General features: G+C 41.4%; 1 protein-coding gene across 4 annotated transcripts in view; it reads right to left on the reverse strand.

Moving 5' to 3' along the window:
- The window catches only part of bahd1 (bromo adjacent homology domain containing 1), a 37,652-nt gene that overhangs the window by 9,270 nt on the left and 5,155 nt on the right, over window positions 1–23,227 (reverse strand). Inside the window, exons 1-2 of one of the 4 annotated variants that reach the window (XM_029730802.1) lie at window positions 5,175–5,283; window positions 35–1,587 (exon numbers count right to left, since the gene is read on the reverse strand). In XM_029730802.1, the coding sequence (XP_029586662.1) occupies window positions 35–1,587; window positions 5,175–5,200 (1,579 nt within the window). In that variant the 5' untranslated portion in view covers window positions 5,201–5,283. Of the gene's footprint in view, window positions 1–34; window positions 1,588–4,436; window positions 4,896–5,174; window positions 5,286–23,227 lie in introns of those variants that run through there. The other 3 variants (XM_029730804.1, XM_029730805.1, XM_029730803.1) reach the window with 3 other exon arrangements.

The following is a 23,227-nucleotide window of genomic DNA, read 5'->3' on the forward strand; positions in this document are numbered from 1 at the left end:
CTACATATCTATAGGCATTTCTGCCTTCTCTTACCCATCTTGATGTTATGGCTGCAGCTGGAGCAACCTGCATTATAGCAACACCCCCTGCTGGCGAGGGTTGTTACTGCTCTGTAGGGGTAGCGACTGATTCTGCAGGGTTCTCCATAGCAGTAGACCGGGTGGGCGATTCCTGAGGGGTGGGAGCCGGTCGGGGACAGCAGCTTGGGACTCTGGACCCCACCAGGGCACAACGTGATGGAGGCCACAGAAGAGGACGGGTAGGGCATGGGGCTGGAGCTCATGGAGGTCATGAGAGTAGAGGAGGTCTCGTGGTGGGCAAAGTGGACATAATAGCCTGAGAAACATGGGTAAGGGTGGGGGCCTATGGTCAGGGCATGTGGGTGGGCAAGGGAACGGGGAGAGAGGAGGTAGTCCTTGGAGAGCGAATGCTCCTCAAGGTCGTCGTCACCGAAGCTCTTTTGGCCAAGGAACAGGGCCAGTCGGTGGCAGTACTCCCCCGACCTTTCCTGGGAGCAGCAGCAGAAAGAAGGAGTCACCTGGGTCTCGACTGGCTCCTCCACAGACTTCATCAGGTAGCCAAGCAAAGATCCACACTGGAAGTCAGATCTGATGAAGCCATTCCCCCCTGTAGTCCCCTCCCACTGGGGTTCTGGGTGGAAGTATTCCCTTTTACAGAGATCACAGCATCTCTGAACCAGCTGTGGATGGGCCTGGGATTGCCTGTGATGGAGTTCATGATGATGCCGTTTCTTTAGCTTGATCCTCACTACCCCACTCAGCTGGTTGTAGTTGGTCTTGGCCCCCCGGTGTTTGGCTTTGAAGGAGGTGCTGGTGATCTTGAGCAAAGCAGCGGCATTGAGGCTGGCCTGACGCCGAGGGATGGGACCGTACAGACTCAGCAGACCCACGTCCTCCATCTTCATAGCCTTTTGGTATTTTTTGGAACTTCCAGTTCCACAAATGTCTGATTTTACCATCTTAGGACCACTTGGGGTGTTGTGGCCCAAAATGATTGCATCCTTTGCCAGATTCCCATTGGACTGTAACTTATTTGCGAGTCTGGACCCTTGCGGATGTTCTCTGTATAAGAGCAGACTATTCACAGCCTCTGCGTTGAGAGAGGCCAGCCTCCGTTTGCGAGGTTCCACAACAGGTAATGTGCATAACACTTTTGATTGATTGTTTGGTTCCAGCGCTAGCCGATAGGCTTTGCAGGTCTTTTGTCTAGACTTGCAGGGCTTGGTCCTTCCACGCACCAGGCTATGGCTCCCTTCTTCTTTGGTCTCTATTGGAGTTTCCAAGCAGCTCCCCTTGTCCTTATCACCGCTTGTCTCCAGACGAGTGAGAAGGACTCGACAGTCGAGGCTGTCCCCCTCGCATAGATCCAGCTTCCTGCCCTCCTCCTCTTCCCACAGTTCATTGCTCTTCTCCTTCACACTGCCTCTCTTTACCTCCTTGGGCCTCCCTCTTTTTAGTTTTGGCCGGGCTCCCCCCACCATGGCCTCCGCATGTGGCAGACCTACCTGCTCCCAGGAGTCACTGGGGCGGTATCTGCATGGGTCATCACATCCCTTCATACAGACCCTGGGGGAGGAGACCAAGAAATCAATACATGGGGAGAGTTTTTTGCAAAAACCGACATGACAGTGGATGAATGCCCAATAAGAAAGTTTGGCTCAATACAGTTTTTATTACGGCCATAAAAAAACAGCTATATTTTATCTGCTGAAACACTGATGTGGTTGACCACATATTTTGCAACTGGTAATTGGCTTAAAGATTAAGCCTGTAGTAGTAAAAACGGTTAGCACAGAGGGGATATGGGTTTCAAAAAGCGACAAGGTCAGAAAGATACCGCTGCTGACTGACATAGGATCATATCCATGGAGGAATTACCCAACACACACACACACACACACACAGAGTCATATTTCCAGGAAAGCTAAATCTTGTCCTTATCCTATTGTACAGATCCAAGTGATTCATCAAACAAGCTTCAGATACTACTTTATCTACATCCTCACAGAATAAATTGCAATAAACGTTTAGCTCTCAGGAAATACAATCACATTCTAGTCATAATGTCTAAGAGTGGATTGGTCATTTACAATTCGGAAAATCGCCACTTTCCACAGTGGTCATTCATATCTAAGACTCACGGATTGAATTTGTTTTTTTCCAATACTGGCTGCACTGAAATAAAACCTAAAACCTGAAATGACCCATAATCTTCTGAAGCCTTATGATGACTTGTTTTCTCTTACGGCACTTCATCTTCTATCATACTATGACCATATCATAAAATGGGCCTATCATCAATCTGCAACCATTCAAATGTTGGTGTGACTACTACCCACTGAAATCAATGCAGGAAAACACCCATAAGTCACACCCCCTCCCCCCAATTAATTTGTTTGATATCATGAGGCAGTGGGAAATTCTTATGACATAAATGGAGGAGTTTTTTTTTCACACATCCAAGACATAAACATTCCTCCCTTACAGGAACCCAGTCTGCCATCCTATTGATGTAGTTCTGTTATTCCCACAAATCAGTTAGAACAGAAGTACAGGAGACCCCCATCTCTATGCCTCATTTTTAGTAATTTTATTTAATCTTTATTTAACTAGGCAAGTCAGTTAAGAACAAATTCTTATTTACAATGACAGCCTACCAGGGAACAGTGGGTAAACTGCCTTGCTCAGGGGCAGGAATACAGATTTTTACCTTGTCAACTCGGGGATTCAATCCAGCAACCTTTCGGTTACTGGACCAATGCTCTAACCACTAGGCTACCTGCCGCATCATATGCATGATTGCTACCAAACCCAAGTGGCTTACAGATCTGTGTTCTCTCAAGTACGAGCTTTGGAGTGCCAGATAAGTGGGGTTTGCACTTTTGGAACTATTCCATTGAGTTCATTGTGCCAAGCAAGCTCAATCAAGCGCAGTATTTGAAAGAAAAACAAATACTAACTGAACACAGGTCTGGTCCTTTTCATCTTCACAATATCCTTTCACTGGTTTCCTCCAATCTTTCAGAAACAAATAGCATCCTTTGCAAACCCACTACTGAGTCAAGATTAGAATAAGATAAGACTAGAATAATTTTTAACTTTTTTTTAAACAGATGCCTGTGGTTTTGGTAATATTGTTTTCAAAGTTTATGATCATTTCATTTACAAATCAATACTAACATGTGTTTAAGAGAATAATCCCCACAAGTATTAAGAGCATAACCAAATCCAAATGTAATTGTTCTTCTAAAAACAAGCCAACTCTATACAAGATTAGTTGTTCTTTCTTCCGTATTTTCCTATTCTATAGCAAACATACACGTTTTAAATGACACCCACAATAACGGCAAATTGACTTGATTCTGCACAGCATTTTTAGCCTTGCACTTCCAAACGTCCCACAATTTGGTTGGCCATTATTTCCAGTGGACCATGAAATGTAATACATGAGAAAGACTAATTTAATTTACAGATAACGAGAGAACAGAAGGAGACACACATTGAGTTTCTGTCTATGGATATCAAATCAAGTTGCTTCGTTGGGATACGACAGAAGGCTATGCAATGGATCAAGTGTAACTGAAGCACATTGTTTTCTACAGAAACGTTATATTGAGAAAGGGTCAAACTCTGAATAACTTGGATTAAGAAAAATATATATGTTTCTATGCTAGGCCTATAGCATCTAAATCATATTTTCTCTTTATTTTTTTTATTTTACTTTCAATCACACCAAAAGTTGGTGTTGGGGAAATATTTGCAGTTTGGCCACAATGAGTGACCAACACATTGCAAGTGGATGGTGACAAATAGCCTACTGCTGGATATGGAATAGCCTAATAATCTAAAGGTATCATCGTGTAACCCACAAAACCTGCCCTAAACTCAAAGAATACTGAGAGAGAGAGAGGCAAAACACCATGGATATGGTGAGGGAAGCGACCTTGCGCTACAGTGCAGTTCCCATAGGGCGTCATATCAATGGAATCCATATTATCACCGTCCTGGTTTATCACATTCATTTATCATCCATGATGAGCACGGGGCTATAAAACCACTAGATCGGCAACACACATTATGATTAACTAATAACTCATATGGGTGTTCATTATTACTAATCGGATATTTGATATTATAGGCAGTCATTATGGTCTGCCCAGAAACCCACATTATGAGATTGATAAATGCATTGCCAGAATCTGAATTATTGAGTTCGGCCATCGACATGGGATATTCTAACAGGATGACAGGCTGTGGTATAATATCAGAAGTAGGGGTTCAGGTGGATGCAAGGCGAGGAATAACTATGGTCACTGGCTATGCTTAATAAAGCGGTTATAAGCATGTTATTACAACGTATCTCACTCAATTAAGATTTACATTAAATATGACGTATATCCGCTATGCAATTTTACCTTCGGTCCCGATGGAAGGTCGGTTTGAGTCCACTCTTAATTCAGAATACACCTTTTATAAATGATGACCAGAGTCGAGGTTTAATTGCGAGAAAACGATGGCCCAATAGAGACGTGGTAAAACGGTGACCTACTTCCGAAGTAGCATGCTGGAGATAATATCCAGGCGCTGCATTCAGACGCTGCTGTTGCGCTGTGACATCGACTAAAATATCGTTCCAAGAGCTACGATTTTCTCAAAAGATTCCTATTATCGAAGTTTACCGAGGTCAAAATGAACTGCCAGAAATTGCAATATCGCTCTGTTCTACCTTCAACGATCAAGTTTTCTCCGACAATTAAAACTTGCTGCATGAATCAAACCTGCTTCACGACACTGCGGCGCCCTGGACTATGAAAAAATCAATATCAAGCGGAAACTTTTTTACAAAGTCTTCCTTGAATCAACCCCAATCGGAAAATCTCCAAACCAAATGCAAACCAATGACAACGACGGTATTGCGCGTCTTTGAAATCTAGGTTGTCCAATCAAAGTCTCTTTCCTCCATGGGATGGAACAAATTCAGTTCAGGCTATCCAATGTCCACCTATCAAAACAATAAAACGGTGAAATACATTTCAAATCAATATCCTGCAATGAAAGTATAGGCCTAATTAAACCTATATGAAATCCACGCCTCTTCTGCTCCTATTGCTTTGAATAACATTTTGAACACCCACTAGGTTATTATAGCTTACTTCTCAACCATAGCCATTCTAAACATAAAGGCTCTCTGATATTTGCCTGAGGACTCGGAAGTGAATTATTTCACTACTCCATCTTCACTGCATGCTTCAGTCTGAGACTGCCATCATTGAAGTCGTTTGTGGTGAAGTCAAAATGAGGGGGTGTTGTACAATACAAAGTAAATCAGCGATTGGATCATCTCTAACCAATCAGAGTATCAAAGACAATGATGACTTCTTCTGGATCTAGCACAACCCATCGGTGTCTGGGATCAATCAGAACGGTTAGAATGCGTTTGCATTCTAGAAATAGTCCGGGAGGTACTCAGATCCCGATTTATTGTGGAAAAGAAACTGACGTCCGTGGGAGTGGCCGAGCGTTTGCCCGGAGTTAGGTGTTTGGGTAGCCACGCAACTCTGATATATTTTCGCACTTCAATAAATGGTATAATGTTGAGCTAATAATTAGGCTGAGACAACTTTATGGTAATTTTAGTATAATGTTGGCATCATGTCAAAAATCACACTTATTGGGGTAAATCATAATTGGTCTCATCAATATTAAGTTTGTAGTGTATGATAAACAGCTGTAAAAGCCTCATGTCTGATTTAATGGGGTATGAAAACTGCTAAATACAGTAGGCAGACAGCAGAGAGCTTGACCCCTTACACTGAATCAGCATCTAAATTGCATTCTGAGCACTTGCTCCTCACTTAGCATGACATTTAACACCTAAGCCTTTCCTTTCTGACTGGAACCAACTTTAACAATGTCTTTGTGCAATGGTTTTTAATTACAGTATAGATTCATTCTGACTCCAGTTTTAATGGGACAATATCATGCGCCAATTCCCCTATTCTGAATAAGTGAACATGAACAAAAAACATCTTCCTCATATCTTCAAATGAGTCATACATGTTCATTAAAGTGCAACTGAAGGAAATAAACAATACTAAGTGGCCTATGTGGCATCGATATTAGTCAGAAACACATTTACTCTAGTGTCAAAATTGACTACAAAATGTAAATAGGATAATTTTGTTCATAAATTCAGCCTTGTCCAAAACGGAGTTTTGTAAGCGAGTTTGTCAAGACTTACTACTTGAGGGTTAAAAGAGTCTAAAAGAATTTGGTTTGAAATATACTTAATTATCAAAAGTAAAAGTCTAAATAATTTCACATTCCTTATATTAAGCAAACCAGATGGCAGAATTTATTTTTATTTTACTGATAGCCAGGGGCACACTCCAACATAATTTACAAATGAAGCATTTGTGTTTAGTGGGTCCGCCAGATCAGAGGCAGTAGGGATGATCTCTTTAAAAGTGTGTGAATTTGACAATTTTCCTGTCCTGCTAAGCATTGAGTAACATGAGTACTTTTAGTTGTCAGGGGACATTTATGGAGTAAAAAGTACATTATTTTCTTTTGGAATGTTGCGGACAAGTAAAAGATGTCAAAAAATATGAATAGTAAAGTAAAGTACATTTACCCCCCAAAAACTATTTACTGTAAGTAATATTTTAAAGTATTTTTACTTAAGTACTTTACACCACTGAAAACCTCGGCAAAAATGTCTGAATAATTTACAGATTACTTGAGTTAACTTCGGTTCATTCTGACTATTTTGAGGAAGTGATACTGGCTTTGTTACTATGGTGTCTAATGGGGGACAAACATCAGTAACTGCCACATCGAACCGCATCCCCAAGACTGAAATGAAGCTACAGAGAAACACATGCGGAATAGGTACATTCAGTTGCTCTTTAAGCCACAAACGGAAGAAAATGGACTGAAACCGCGAGGGACTACAAATCAACATGGATCTTTCCAATAACAAACTTTCATTTTTATTTTCTGTTGAAAAACCTTTTCCATTGCGTGCCTTAATGAATGCAAACCAGGTGCCATGAGATACATTTTTTTAATTTAGCATCCCTTTGAAACAGTGGTGTTAAAGTACTTAAGTAAAAATACTTTAATGTACTACTTAAGTAGTTTTTTGGTGTACCTGTACTTTACTATTTATATTTTTTACTACTTTTACTTCACTACATTCCTAATGAAAATAATGTACTTTTTATTCCATACATTTTCCCTGACACCCAAAAGTATTTGTTATATTTTGAATGCTTAGCAGGTCAGAAAATGATCCAATTCACACACTTATCAAGAGAACATCCCTGATCATCTCTACTGCCTCTGATCTGGCGGACTCACTTTACACAAATGCTTTGTTTGTAATCGATGTCTGAGTTTTGGAGTGTGACCCTGGCTATCCATTAAAAAAAATATATTGTGCCGTCTGGTTTGCTTAATAGAAGGAATTTTTAATTATTCATACTTTTACTTTTGATACTTAAGTATATTTAAAACCAAATACTTTTAAACTTTTACTCAAGTAGTATTTTACTGGGTGACTTTCACTTTTACTTGAGTGATTTTCTATTAAGGTATCTTTACTTTTACTCAAGTATGAGAATGTAGTACTTTTTCCACCACTGCTTTGAAACAACTTTCATAATCAATATCAAGCAGGATAGAGAGATAGACATGACACCAATTTGAGAAGTTTACAAAAGCTTCAAAATCAGTTAATAAAGTACGGTTAGAGTAGTTACTATATCCAAAGTTATTTACCATTAATATTGACACAGCATGTCAGGTGTTGAATGCTTGAATGTACAGAAGACGTACACAAACTTCAAACTGTTTGATGCTTGCCATGAACTCAACAGGCAGTAAATGTGAACATTCATTTGTACACGTTCGTGTGCACAGATTTGTAGATGACAGTTCACAACCTCTGTTCAGATAGGAGATGACACAGGAAGTCTAGTTAGCTTCAGCTCATCTTCAAAGAGCAGGGCAAGATGCCAGGGACACATGGAGCTGAGAGAGTGAGAGGAGACTTGAAACTAACCACTGTGTGTTTGTGTGTGTGTGTGTGTGTGTGTGTGTGTGTGTGTGTGTGTGTGTGCGTGTGTGTGTGAGAGAGAGAGAGAGAGAGAAGACTTGAAACTAACCCCTGTGAGTGAGTGAGAGTGAGAGAGAGTGAGAGAGTGAGGGAGTCTACTTGCGGTCAGCATTTTAGATCTCATCACATCAACTCACAAGGAAATTTTCCCGTTACAACCTGCCCTTTGTTGACAGCTTTTCTACGCCAGTAAAAAAAAGGTTGACATGCCTCTCAAAAACCATCAGTAACAATGGACCTCTGACTAGCAGGGTCTGTCTTTCCGAAGATCTGAAGTGGGGAGGTGCCCAATTTCACTCATCTGTCACTTTGAAGGACACTTTATGCCATGTGCTCTGTGCTTTTCAGTGAACGATAAAAGACATACAAAACCCCTCGGGGTGACAGTGGCTGACTCCTAAAACAGGAGTTACTGTCCCTCACCATGTAAATACTCAAGTGTGATAAGAGAGAAGCCAGGGAGCCCTTCAAATCCATTGCAGCTGTGGATCCACCAACAGCTGACGTTGGTTTGTCTCAGTGGCCGTTTTCCTCGAAACAGACCAGTACATTTCACAGCTGTGGCATTTGGCTTGATTCCAGGTAGTGGCTGATGTGCTTGAGGATTGTAGCGTGGCCATATGAAACAAGTTATCCTCAACATTAGAGCAAGTTTAAGATGTGACTTATTAAACGTTCCATGCTGGTACTAACTTAATTCAGGCATTACTAGTCGCACCATCAGTGTATGTAACTTCGATGCCCTTGGAGTTTTTATTATGTGTAGGGGACATTGCTTTCTGGTATCACAGCAATGTAAATGCTGTTTGTGACTGAAGGTGGTTCTCATCTTCAGAGAGTAGTTTACTACAAAGATAACCTCCGGGCTGTCCTGTTACATTTTTTTTAATCACTAAGCACAAACTCTGTTTGTGATATCACCAATGATAATCTTGACACTCATAGAATTAGATACAATTATACGTCATCTATTTGATTAGATGATCTGCAGAAGCATAACTGGACATACGATTTCTTTAATGACTTGGTGGCAGCAGTAAGGTCATTTTCCAACAGGACACCATGAGACTGCGTCCATCATCGACACTGAAGCGAATTCGGGGTGTAGCCCCCGATCGGGACTCGAACCCTGGTCCAGTGATGGTCAACCCAACACCTCAGCCATTATGCCAAGAGATCCAAACCTCTTGACGAGGTCACTAAGTGTTGGGTTAAGGTTGCTACAATATGATCAATCCATACACTCTAACCACATGAGAGTCGTCTATTTTAGAAAGTGACACCAGCAGAGATAAACCATCAATGGGCTTCTCTTCCCCTTTAAAATTATTTTTGAATGACTGCCCTTGAAACAGGCTCTACCAAGAAAGTTAACCATAGAGTTTTTATGTATAATTTATATAGTGAACAAAAATATAGACGCAATATGTAGTGTTGGTTCCCTGTGGCTCAGTTGGTAGAGCATGGTGTTTGCAACGCCAGGGTCGTGGGTTTGATTCCCACGGGGGGCCAGTACAAAAAATAAATAAATAAATAAAAATATTTAAATGCATGAAATGAAATGTATGCATTCACTACTATAAGTTGCTCTGGATAAGAGCGTCTGCTAAATATGTAAAATGTAATGATTCATGAGCTGAAATAAAACAACCTAGCATAAAGCTTATTTCTCAAAAAATGTGTTTACATCCCTGTTAGTGAACATTTCGCCCTTGCCAAGATAATCTATCCACCTGACAAGTGTGGCATAACAAGAAGCTCATGTTTAACCTTTATTTAACTAGGCAAGTCAGTTAAGAACAAATTCTTATTTACAATGACAACCTACCGTCAATCAGGGCAGAACAACAGATTTTTACCTTGTCAGCTCGGGGATTCAATCCAGCAACCTTTAGGTTACTGGCCAAATGCTCTAACCACTAGGCTACCTGCCGCCCCATTAAACAGCATGATCATTACACAGGTGCACCTTGTGCTGGGGACAATAAAAAGGCCACTCTAAAATGTGCAGTTTTGTCACAACACAATGCCACAGATGTCTCAAGTTGAGGGAGCGTGCAATTAAAAAAATTAAATAATGTATTGTCACGTGTCAAAATTACTCTGAAATGCTTACTTACAATCCAATCCCTTAACCAACAACTCAGTTAAAGAAAAATACCTTAAAAAAGTAAGTAATAAAAAGTTACAAATAAGTAAAGAACAGCAGTAAAATAACAATAGCGAGGCTATGTACAGGGGATACAGGTACAGAGTCAATGTGCGGGGGCACAGGTTAGTCGAGGTAATATATACATGTAGGTAGAGTTATTAAAGTGACTATGCAAAGATAATAACAGATGTGTGTGTAACCACGTCAGTCAAGGAACTCCACATCTGGCTTCTTAACCTGCAGGATCGTCTGAGACCAGCCACCGGACAGTTGATGAAACTGTGGGTTTGCGCAAACAAATCATTTCTGCACAAACTGTCTCAGGGAAGCTCATCTACAGTGCTTCATCCTTTAAAAGTTGTGATCTTACACCGCGGGACTTAGAGGTACCCAGCGTCACGGCTTCATTGCTCCAGACCACCACAAGGGGGAGTTAGAGCACTCATTATGCATTTGGGTCCCAAGGTTTTTATATGACCAATCATATCGAGTGGTTCCAATGACGAATTTTGACACGAGCCACCTTGATGTGTGGCGTGCTTCAACAAAGATGGCTGACAAAACATTACGGCGGAACCAATTGTAAGTTGCAATAATGTCATAACGAGTCAAGCAAAAATGTACAATTGAGAGGAATATGTTAGTTAATGTAGAGACAATCGTTTGTGCATATTTTTGTCATATAGTTAATTAACGAAAATCACTATTTAGCAAGTTATCTGACTAGTTAACATTAGCCAGCTAGCTAGTGTTAGGAGAATGAATTTGTAATTCGTGTTGTTGAATGTTTTAGGGACTCCTGAGAAAACCAGCAAACCAGGCTGTCGCCTTGTGAAACAGTGGATGTAAAGAATCTAGCTAGCTAAAGCATTTACTGCAAATTGAATGTACAATTGTGTAAGCTTGCCTTGCAACGCAGCTGAAGTAACATAGCTAGCTAACCATTTACTTGCTTACTGTGTAGTGGAGGATAAAAATAACTGTATGCCTATGGATGTGTAGCTAGCTATAGTATGTAGCCGATCTGTGTATGGACCCTAAAACGTTAGGATCTGAACTAATATTCATACCAATTTATGAACCTCAGCTATCATAGTGATTGTATCAACTTCAAGTCTGAATGGCATTAATGAAGCCTATGGATAGTGTATAATATAATAACTGTATTGTGCCAAGGATGCACATCCTATATACACATGTACTGTAGTTATTACCACGCATGAGATAACCACATTGTAGCCTGTACAATCAAATCAAATCAAATGTATTTATTTATATAGCCCTTCATATATCAGCTGAAATCTCAAAGTGCTGTACAGAAACCCAGCCTAAAACCCCAAACAGCAAGCAATGCATGTGAAAGAAGCACGGTGGCTAGGAAAAACTCCCTAGGAAAAACTCCCTAGAAAGGCCAATGAATATATTCACTGATCATGTACTCTTCCTTGGCAAATAAAGGTGCGGTTCAGGTATGAATCTCTGAGACATTATTTTTCAGTCATTATTTTAATGATGCTGTGTCTGTTTTGACTGGAGTGATGCTTAGAATTCCATAAAAAATGTATCCCTTTTATTTCACCACTACAATCTGTTCATCGGACGAAATTGGAAAAAACAACTTGTGTAGAATGCAAACATCCGCACCTCGATGGTGTCAACTGTGCTTATGTCTGCGTAATGAAAAAGTAGGAAAAAAATAAAAGCTTCCGACTATTTCGGGTCTAGCGATCGATGACGAACAAGCTCACTGCCCAGACTTACAAAGAGGAGATTCTCCTGATTAAAATGGTGCCCATGTAACAGTTTTGCTTCCGTCCCTCTACTCGCCCCTACCTGGGCTCAAACCAGGGACCCTCTGCACACATAGACTACAGCCACCCTCGAAGCATCGTTACCCATCGCTCCACAAGAGCCGTGGCCCTTGCAGAGCAAGAGGAACAACTACTTCAAGGTCTCAGAGCGAGTGACGTCACCAATTGAAACGCTATTAGCACGCACCCCGCTAACTACCTAGCCATTTCACACCAGTTACACCAGACTTGAAAAAAATCTAAATACACACATTGTGAGATATTTGGCGAAAGACAGACATGCCTACATTTTCCCGATAGGAAACAATTGGAAGACCGCAGAGTTCCAAAATTATTTTAGTTGTTTGCATTTTAACTACAAAACAACGTGAGCAGGTCTCATTGCCAACAATAGCGAAGCAGGCATTGTGACGTTGAACAATAAGTTAGGAATAGAACGTTCGGAAGGCGAGTTGGTGCCACGGTGCTCAATAGAACTAACAGGAGATGGCAGGGTGAAAAATGCACTAAAATAAGGTATTTTCGCGATTACTTCAAAAACGACGGCAAGCAGCTGGAAAATATGATCATATTATGAAACTGGGCTCCACTGCGGATGCAATGAAGTAGTTTTTATCAGAAAAGAACGTTGTTAAAAATGTCATGTGTCCAGCCTACTATCTACACGGATTTCAGAGCACTCTCGTCTGAGTGTACCAGAGCGCAGAATAATTACTTTACGAGCGCTCAACACCCATGGAATATGGCCGGTATCAGTAAACGTCGGAAAAAAATTTAATTCAATTGTTTCCAGCAGCACATTTACAGTCACCAACGCTCTGGTTAACATGAAAACTGCCTTACCAGCTCTGCTAGGGCGAGTAAAATGGTCAGAGTTGTCTCATTTGTGTCTGGAAATAACTAGCCAAAGTTTGCTTGGGTGCTTGACTGCCGTTGTAAGGCCAGAACCCTCAAAGGAACCCTAGTCCTCGGCCCGAAAGTCCAGTGTGCGAAACGCTCCAGAGAGCGAAACGGTCTGAATTTACAAACTGACAATTTTTCTCTGAATGGAAACACCATAATATTAATCAAATTAAGGCAAATTTCTTAAAATCAATCCCATATACTATGTTATTACAAAAAAGGTTTTAAATTCTCTGGTAATGCCAATACGGAATATCATCAAATGTTTCTCAAAGATGCCCTCTGGTGGTCAAACTAGCAATAACTTGCAGTAATAGAAGAAATGGCTGAGAATTAAATGACATGCCACAGAATGCTGCAGTAGCATGCAGGGTGTGCCGCAGTCTGCTGCAACTTTTAAAGGAGGAACCACTGTACATGCTCGTTGTCCTCACCAGGGTCTTGACCTGACTGCAGTTCGGCGTGGTAACTAACTTCCGTGGGCAAATGCTCACCTTCCATGGCCACTGGCATGCTGGAGAAGTGTGCTCTTCACAGATGAAACCCCGGTTTCAACTATACCGGTCAGACAGGGTGTATGGTGTCGTGTGGGCAAACTGTAACTCAGTCAAATCTTTCAAATTGTTGCATGTTGCGTTTATATATTATATATATATTTTCAGTGCAACACAATAAATAGGAACGAGCTGCCAGTGCTTTACTACTGTATGGCTTGAAGCTAAGAGTAAACAGTAAAGATCTTGACAAGCTATTTCAGATATTGATAAAAGTGAATGAGCATCATCTCAAGATTGAAATTGATTAAAAAAAACACATTCCCCTAAACTGATAGCGTGATTGAAGAAAAAGGGATGAGAATAAATGAGCAAAAAAATAAATAAACAATGGCTTTAGTCTGACAGATTTGTTTAGTGCCACTAACAGTGAGAACAATAGTGTATTCAGTGAAACGCTCAGAACTTCATAGATTACCCAGTCATATCATTGCCAGTCAGTCATATCGGTTCTACACAAGATTTGATATGAAAACATTTCTCTCTGGATGTTCTGTAATGCTGCACCCTTTAGAACAGACCCCGATGCTGAGCATCCATGTGACTCATCTGCATCCAGCTCTGGCTGTGTTACACAGGCAGCCCAATTCTGATATTTTGGTCAATTATTGGCAAAAGAGCTGCTAACCTGATTGCTCAAAAGACCATTTAGTGGAATTCAGACAGAAAACGCCACGTATTCGTTTAACCACTTATTAGAAAGTAAATGACAATACATTAGGTATTGGCATTAGGCTCTGCAGCTTCAGGGTAGCTCACTGCCATAGCAAAGCTCAACCATTACAAAAGCATAGCCCAAACAGTTGGAGGCTGGGGTGGGAAAACAGAAAAACAGACACGCATGGCGATGGCGAGTAACGCATGTTACAGCAACAGCATGTCACCAAGAACCACCAGCGCATTGTGGCTATCAGAGGATGTGCAGAAACTGGTCAACTAAATAAACTGCCATGTTAAGGTAGGGTGATGAATCTAACTAAATAGACCTCCATGTTAAGGTAGGGTGATGAATCTAACTAAATAGACCTCCATGTTAAGGTAGGGTGATGAATCGAACTAAATAGACCTCCATGTTAAGGTAGGGTGATGAATCGAACTAAATAGACCTCCATGTTAAGGTAGGGTGATGAATCGAACTAAATAGACCTCCATGTTAAGGTAGGGTGATGAATCGAACTAAATAGACCTCCATGTTAAGGTAGGGTGATGAATCGAACTAAATAGACCTCCATGTTAAGGTAGGGGGATGAATCGAACTAAATAGACCTCCATGTTAAGGTAGGGTGATGAATCAAACTAAATAGACCTCCATGTTAAGGTAGGGTGATGAATCTAACTAAATAGACCTCCATGTTAAGGTAGGGTGATGATAGGGGCCAACGATCGTCCACAAAACAATCACTTAGGGTAAGGTCAGAGTCTTATGCCTTCCATCTGCTCAGTAATCAAAACAAAACCATCTCAGGTATTGTTGTTGCTCAGTGTACAACTGCACAATATTGCATCTGATGTCCAAAGACCAAAGTGCACTTTTCCATATGAACTCTTATTACTATCCAAGTGCACAGATTCTTCTGCTTTTTCATGAATTGCATATTTAAAAGAGGATTATTCATTCAGAATAAAGAGAGTGACAAAGCAGGCAGTGCAAGTAACCAGCAGGGCACTTTGTGGAAGAAATAGGATTATGTATAGACTTCCTGTATGGCTTTATGCTTCCATTCATGGTGCATTACAAATAGGCTCTGACATTTCTGGAGGCTACTGCAAAGTGTCATCTTGTCACAGCCTTCCCATAACCCATTCGCTACATTTCATTAAAAGGGGCAATCAAACAATAAAGCGGTCACCCCGCCACCTTTTTGGTTAAACTTCATATGGATGGGGCTGGAGAAATGTAACCACTCGCAAATTCATAGACGGGGCTATGGATGCAAGGACAGACCATCCATGAGATCAGAATTAAAGCTTTAACCATGTTAAGACTATAGAGAGTATTTTGGGTTCTGATGGTCTTAGTTTATTTAAAAAAGGTCCAATGCAGCTGATTTTATCTCAATATCAAATCCTTTCTGGGTATCAATGAAGTACCTGTGATTGTTTTAAATTAAAATGGTAAAAATGAACAAAAATGTAGCTAGGACTGTCTGCGAGTGGTCTGAGTGGGAAGGGGAAAACTGAAAACTAGCGGTTACTAGCAGAGAGGATTGGAACTGTTTCTCATTGATCTATTAACTAAATTTACCACCTGGCTAAAAAAAACATCCCAAAAAAACAGGCTGAAATTGAGCGTTCTTTCCAAACAACTCTTACACTAAAAGGGCATTATCATATTTTCACAGTATTATGCCAACCTCATAGTGTGGAAACATATAAAACACAGGAAAATTACATTTTTGGACTGCACTGGGCATTTAAGTTCATGAGGTATTTACAAGTTATATTCTTCAAGAATCAATGAGTTTATATCACAAATTTAAAAGTAAAAAAATTGATGTTTGATTGTTACAGAACTGATTGTTACAGCAAAAATGTTTTGTAATACAGTGCATTCGGAAGGTATTCAGACCCCTTAACCTTTGACATTTTGGTAAATTACAACCTTATTCTAAAATTGATTAAAATTACTTTTTTCCTCATCAATGTACACACAGCACCCCATAATGACAAAGCAAAAACAGGTTCTGAAATTTTTGCTAATTTATTAAAAATAAAAAAACTGAAATATGACATTTACAGTTGAAGTCGGAAGTTTACATGCACCTTAGCCAAATACATTTAAACTCAGTTTTTCACAATTCCTGACATTTAATCCTAGTAATAATTCCCTGTTTTAGGTCAGTTAGGATCACCACTTTATTTTAAGAATGTGAAATGTGAGAATAATAGTAGAGAGAATGATTTATTTCAGATTTTATTTCTTTCATCACATTGCCAGTGGGTCAGAAGTTTACATACACTCAATTAGTATTTGGTAGCATTGCCTTTAAATTGTTTAACTTGGGTCAAACGTTTTGGGTAGCCTTCCACAAGCTTCCCACAATAAGTTGGGTGAATTTTGGCCCATTCCTCCTGACAGAGCTGGTGTAACTGAGTCAGGTTTGTAGGCCTCCTCGCTCACACACGCTTTTTCAGTTCTGCCCACAAATTTTCTATAGGATTGAGGTCAGGGCTTTGTGATGGCCACTCCAATACCTTGACTTTGTTGTCCTTAAGCCATTTTGCTACAACTTTGGAAGTATGCTTGGGGTCATTGTCCATTTGGAAGACCCATTTGCGACCAAGCTTTAACTTCCTGACTGATGTCTTGAGATGTTGCTTCAATATATCCACATAATTTTCCTGCTTCATGATGCCATCTATTTTGTGAAGTGCACCACACCCTCCTGCAGCAAAGCACCCCCACAACATGATGCTGCCACCCCCATGCTTCACGGTTGGGTTGGTGTACTTTGGCTTGCAAGCCTCCCTCTTTTTCCTCCAAACATAACGATGGTCATTATGGCCAAACAGTTCTATTTTTGTTTCATCAGACCAGAGGACATTTCTCCAAAAAGTATGATCTTTGTCCCCATGGGCAGTTGCAAACCGTATTCTGGCTTTTTTATGGCAGTTTTGGAGCAGTGGCTTCTTCCTTTTTATTTATTTATTTATTTATTTATTTATTTTATTTCACCTTTATTTAACCAGGTAGGCAAGTTGAGAACAAGTTCTCATTTACAATTGCGACCTGGCCAAGATAAAGCAAAGCAGTTCGACAACATACAACAACACAGAGTTACACATGGAGTAAACAACATACAGTCAATAATACAGTAGAAAAAAATAAGACTATATACAATGTGAGCAAATGATGTGAGATAAGGGAGGTAAAGGCAAAAAAATGCCATGGTGGCAAAGTAAATAAAGTATAGCAAGAAAAACACTGGAATGGTAGATTTGTAGTTTAAAGAAAGTTCAAAGTTCACATCTAAATAATATGGTGCAAAGGAGCAAAATAAATAAAATAAATAAATACAGTAGGGGAAGAGGTAGTAGTTTGGGCTAAATTATAGATGGGCTATGTACAGGTGCAGTGATCTGTGAGCTGCTCTGACAGCTGGTGCTTAAAGCTAGTGAGGGAGATAAGTGTTTCCAGTTTCAGAGATTTTTGTAGTTCGTTCCAGTCATTGGCAGCAGAGAACTGGAAGGAGAGACGACCAAAGGAGGAGTTGGCTTTAGGGGTGACCAGAGAGATATACCTGCTGGAGCGTGTGCTACAGGTGGGTGCTGCTATGGTGACCAGTGAGCAGAGATAAGGGGGGACTTTACCTAGCAGGGTCTTGTAGATGACCTGGAGCCAATGTGTTTGGCGACGATTATGAAGTGAAGGCCAGCCAACGAGAGCATCCAGGTCGCAGTGGTGGGTTGTATATGGGGCTTTGGTGACAAAACGGATGGCACTGTGATAGACTGCATCCAGCTTGTTGAGTAGGGTATTGGAGGCTATTTTGTAAATGACATCGCCGAAGTCGAGGATTGGTAGGATGGTCAGTTTTACGAGGGTATGTTTGGCAGCATGAGTGAAGGATGCTTTGTTGCGAAATAGGAAGTCAATTCTAGATTTCACTTTGGATTGGAGATGATTGATGTGAGTCTGGAAGGAGAGTTTACAGTCTAACCAGACACCTAGGTATTTGTAGTTGTCCACAAATTCTAAGTTAGAACCATCCAGAGAAGTTATGCTGGATGGGCGGGCAGGTGCAGGCAGCGATCGGTTGAAGAGCATGCATTTAGTTTTACTTGTGTTTAGGAGCAGTTGGAGACCACGGAAGGAGAGTTGAATGGCATTGAAGCTCGTCTGGAGGGTTGTTAACACAGTGTCCAAAGAAGGGCCAGAAGTATACAGAATGGTGTCGTCTGCGTAGAGGTGGATCAGAGATTCACCAGCAGCAAGAGCGACATCATTTATGTATACAGAGAAAAGAGTTGGCCCAAGAATTGAACCCTGTGGTACCCCCATAGAGACTGCCAGAGGTCCAGACAGTAGGCCCTCCGATTTGACACACTGAACTCTGTCAGAGAAGTAGTTGGTGAACCAGGCGACGCAATCGTTTGAGAAACCAAGGCTACTAAGTCTGCCGATGAGGATGTGGTGATTAACAGAGTCAAAAGCTTTGGCCAGGTCAATGAATACGGCAGCACAGTATTGTTTCTTATCGATGGCGGTTACGATGTCGTTTAGGACCTTGAGCGTGGCTGAGGTGCACCCATGACCAGCTCTGAAACCAGATTGCATAGCGGAGAGGGTGCGGTGGGATTCGAAATAGTCGGTAATCTGTTTGTTGACTTGGCTTTCGAAGACCTTAGAAAGGCAGGGTAGGATGGATATAGGTCTGTAGCAATTTGGGTCAAGAGTGTCACCTCCTTTGAAGAGGGGGATGACAGCAGCTGCTTTCCAATCTATGGGAATCTCAGACGACACGAAAGAGAGGTTGAACAGGCTAGTAATAGGGGTTGCAATAATTTCGGCAGATAATTTTAGAAAGAAAGGGTCCAGATTGTCAAGCCCAGCTGATTTGTAGGGGTCCAGATTTTGCAGCTCTTTCAGAACATCAGCTGAATGGATTTGGGAGAAGGAGAAATGGGGGAGGCTTGGGCGAGTAGCTGTGGGGGGTGCAGTGCTGTTGAATGCAGTAGGGGTAGTTAGGTGGAAAGCATGGCCAGCATGGCCAGCATGGCCAGCATGGCCATTCCTTGCTGAGCACCCTTTCAGGTTATGTCAATATAGGACTCGTTTTACTGTGGATATAGATACTTTTGTACCTGTTTCCTCCAGCATCTTCACAAGGTCCTTTGCTGTTGTTCTGGGATTGATTTGCACTTTCCGCACCAAAGTATATCCATCTCTAGGAGACAGAACCCGTCTCCTTCCTGAGCGGTATGACGGCTGCGTGGTCCCATGGTGTTTATACTTGTGTACTATTGTTTGTACAGATGAACGTGGTACCTTCAGGCGTTTGGAAATTGCTCCCAAGGATGAACCAGACTTGTGGAGGTCTACAATTTTTTCCTGAGGTCTTGGCTGATTTATTTTTATTTTCCCATGATGTCAAGCAAAGTGGCACTGAGTTTGAAGGTAGGCCTTGAAATACATCCACAGGTACACCTCCAGTTGACTCAAATTATGTCAATTAGCCAGAAGCTTCTAAAGCCATGACATCATCTTCGGGAATTTTCCAAGCTGTTTAAAGGCACAGTCAACTTAGTGTATGTAAACTTCTGACCCGCTGGAATTGTGATACAGTGAATTATAAGTGTAATAATCTGTTTGTAAACAATTGTTGGAGAAATGACTTGTGTCATGCACAAAGTAGATGTCCTAACCGACTTGCCAAAACTATAGTTTGTAAACAAGAAATTTGTGGAGTGGTTGAAAAACAAGTTTTAATGACTCCAACCTAAGTGGATGTAAACTTCCGACTTCAACTGTACATAAGTATTCAGACCTTTTCCAAAGTACTTTGTTGAACCACCTTTGGCTGAGATTACAGCCTCGAGTTTTCTTGGGTATGACGCTACAAGCTGGGCACACATGTGTTTGGGGAGTTTCTCCCATTATTCTCCACAGATCTTCTCAAGCTCTGTCAGGTTTTATGGGGAGCATCGCTGCACAGCTATTTTCAGGTGTCTCTAGAGATGTTCGATCAGTCCGGGCTCTGGCTGGGCCACTCAAGGACATTCAGAGACTTGCCCTGAAGCCACTCCTGCATTGTCTTGTGCTTAGGGTCATTGTCCTGTTTGAAGGTGAACCTTCTCCCCAGTCTGAGAGTGCTCTGGAGCAGGTTTTCATCAAGGATCTCTGTACTTTGCCCTGTTCATCTTTCCCTCAATCCTGACTAGTCTCCCAGTCCCTGCCGCTGAAAAACATCCCCACAGCATGCTGCCACCACCATGCTACACTGTAGGGACCTCCCTGACCAATCCCATTCTCCCCTGATTGCTCAGTTTGGCCAGGCGGCCAGCTCTAGAAAGAGTTGTTGGTTCCAAACTACTTCCATTTAAGAATGATGGAGGCCACTGTGTACTTGGGGACCTTCAATGCTGCAGAAACGTTTTGGTACCCTTCCCCAGATCTGTGCCGAGGCACAATCTTGTCTCGGAGCTCTACGGACAATTCCTTCGACCTCATGGCTTGGTTTTTGTTCTGACATGCACTGTCAACTGTGGAACCTTATATAGATAATTGTGTGCCTTTCCAAATCATGTCCAATCAATTGAATTTACCACAGGTGGACACCAATCAAGTTGTAGAAACATCTCAAGGATGATCAAAGGAAACACGATGCACCTGCAAGCGGTCTGAATACTTTCCGAAGGCACTGTACAGTATAGCCTACCAGCTCTATAAAATCTGTGATTCAACTTTTTTCTCCAAAAACCTTCCCAATTAAATGACTGCAAAGTAGGCCGAACTGGCAGAATGATATCATGATGATTTGTATCAATAGGGTGCACATTTGTTTTGCATACTCTGCCATCACATGTGCAAAACACTGCTAGCCTAACACAAATGTACTGTGACATCCCTTCAATGGTGCTGTCCAACACCTGACACCATTATAATGGATTAGGGGGGTACCCTGAATGGGACTCAAATCCTGGTCCCTGTAACTGTCATAAAACCATTATACTGTCACAATCCTCGCTATATGAGTCATGATGAGGGTGGCAGGTAGCCTAGCGGTTAAGAGTGTTGGGCCAGTAACCGAAAGGTCGCTGGTTAGAATCCCGAGTGTCTTCAAGTACGAAGGGGACAGTGTAGCAAACCTTGCTATATGAGCCACGTTACAATTCCCTTTCACGCCAGAGACCAGAGTTGTATTCCACACCCCACCGTTCGCTACAATACCAAAAGGCTAACATCTCTTGGTGAGGTTGCTAGGTGTTGTACAAAGGTTGTTTAGTATCATTACAAGGGTTACAATTTATTTGTTGTAATATTTATTTTTTCCAGCTGGCTCACCTCACTAAATTACATTTGTATGGCCTTAGGGCCAATAAAATGATCCTACCTAGACTAGCTTACAACACCACAATGCAATCAATATTTGCATTATTGTTTTCAAGTGAGTATAATTGTACTCTAGGCTGTAAACTGGGGTGAAAATTTCATTTGAATAATGGCACAAAAAGCCCTGTTATTTGGATCAGTTGTGGGTCTACTATCAATAGATAAGGTCTAGAAAAGGCACATTATAGTACAGTCTGGCTGCATTTTTACTTCTGATACTGATGCGCTGTCTGGTGCCGATCATCATTATCGCAAATCATCTACACTGAACAAAATAAATGCAGCCTGCAACAATTTCAAAGAGTTTACTGAGTTACAGTTCAGGAAAGTCAATTTAAATGAATTCATTAAGCCCTAATCTATGGATTTCACATGACTGGACAAGGTCGCAGCCACGGGTGGGCCTGGGAGAACATAGGTCCACACAATGGGAAGCCAGGCCCGGCCAATCAGAATGAGGGGGTGTTTTATTTCAGCTCATGAAAAATGGGACCAACACTTTACATGTTGTGTTTATATTTTTGTTCCGTGTATATCGATGTGTGCCCGATGCCACACCTCATCTCTGATTCTCCGCTGTGCGCGCAATAAATCAAGTTTGCCTATCGGCTATTTAGTGTAGTCTCAATCAAATGATCCATAGCTTATAGGCGACGAGGTGCATGCTGGGAGAAGCACAGAGCAAAGTTATATTTTCAAGATAGCTGCTGGGATGGTGTAAATAAAACTAGGCTGCATTACACACTGCAATGGATATTCCAACCCTGAGCCCCGGCCTGCTCTTGCTGATCAAAAACTTGTTTGTGTGCTGCCTAACCAATCACCGTGCTGTGTAGGCCTACGATGGCAGTTAGGAGGAAAGTCTAAACTTTTTTTTTAAAAAGCACTCTCCTGTGCGTGGACTAGCCTATAGCCTATGTTCTGTTCAGTTTGAGACAGAGAGCGTGACGATGAGAGGGAGGACCGGAGGTCAACTTTGACCGGAGGTCGGCTTGTTATTACTAGAATTGATTTTATTTAAAACAATATGTTTCTTGCCCATTATGTATTTATCAGAGTTATTGACATCACAATAAGCTAGATTCGAGTAACTTACATTGTGGTGTTGAAACTTGAAGCAGCAGTCGCGACACAATCAAACAGAAATGGACAGATCATGGTGCTGAAAGTAGAAATTCAAGTAGGCTGTAACGCCCTGGCCATAGAGAGGGGTTTTTGTTCTTTATTTTGGTTAGGCCAGGGTGTTACATTGGGTGGGCGTTCTATGTTAATTTTTCTATGTTTTTGTATTTCTTTGTTTTGGGCCGTGTGTGGCTCCCAATCAGGCACAGCTGTAGTTCGTTGTTGCTGATTGGGAGTCACACATAAGGAGCCTGTTTTTCCTTTGGGTTTTGTGGGGGATTGTTTCTGTTTAGTGTCTTGCACCTGGCAGTACTGTTTGGCTGTCGGTTTTGTTGTATAGTGTTCTTACGTTTATTAAAACTCAAGATGAACACTAACTCCGCTGCACCTTGGTCTACTCTTTCCACAGACAGCCGTTACATAGGCTTAACTCATTTCAAGTCTTCATTTTAATTAGACTTTACTAACAACAAGAGGGCTTTGTGTTGAGCC

The sequence above is a fragment of the Salmo trutta genome, chromosome 33, assembly GCF_901001165.1.
Source record: "Salmo trutta chromosome 33, fSalTru1.1, whole genome shotgun sequence".
Lineage (NCBI taxonomy): Eukaryota > Metazoa > Chordata > Actinopteri > Salmoniformes > Salmonidae > Salmo > Salmo trutta.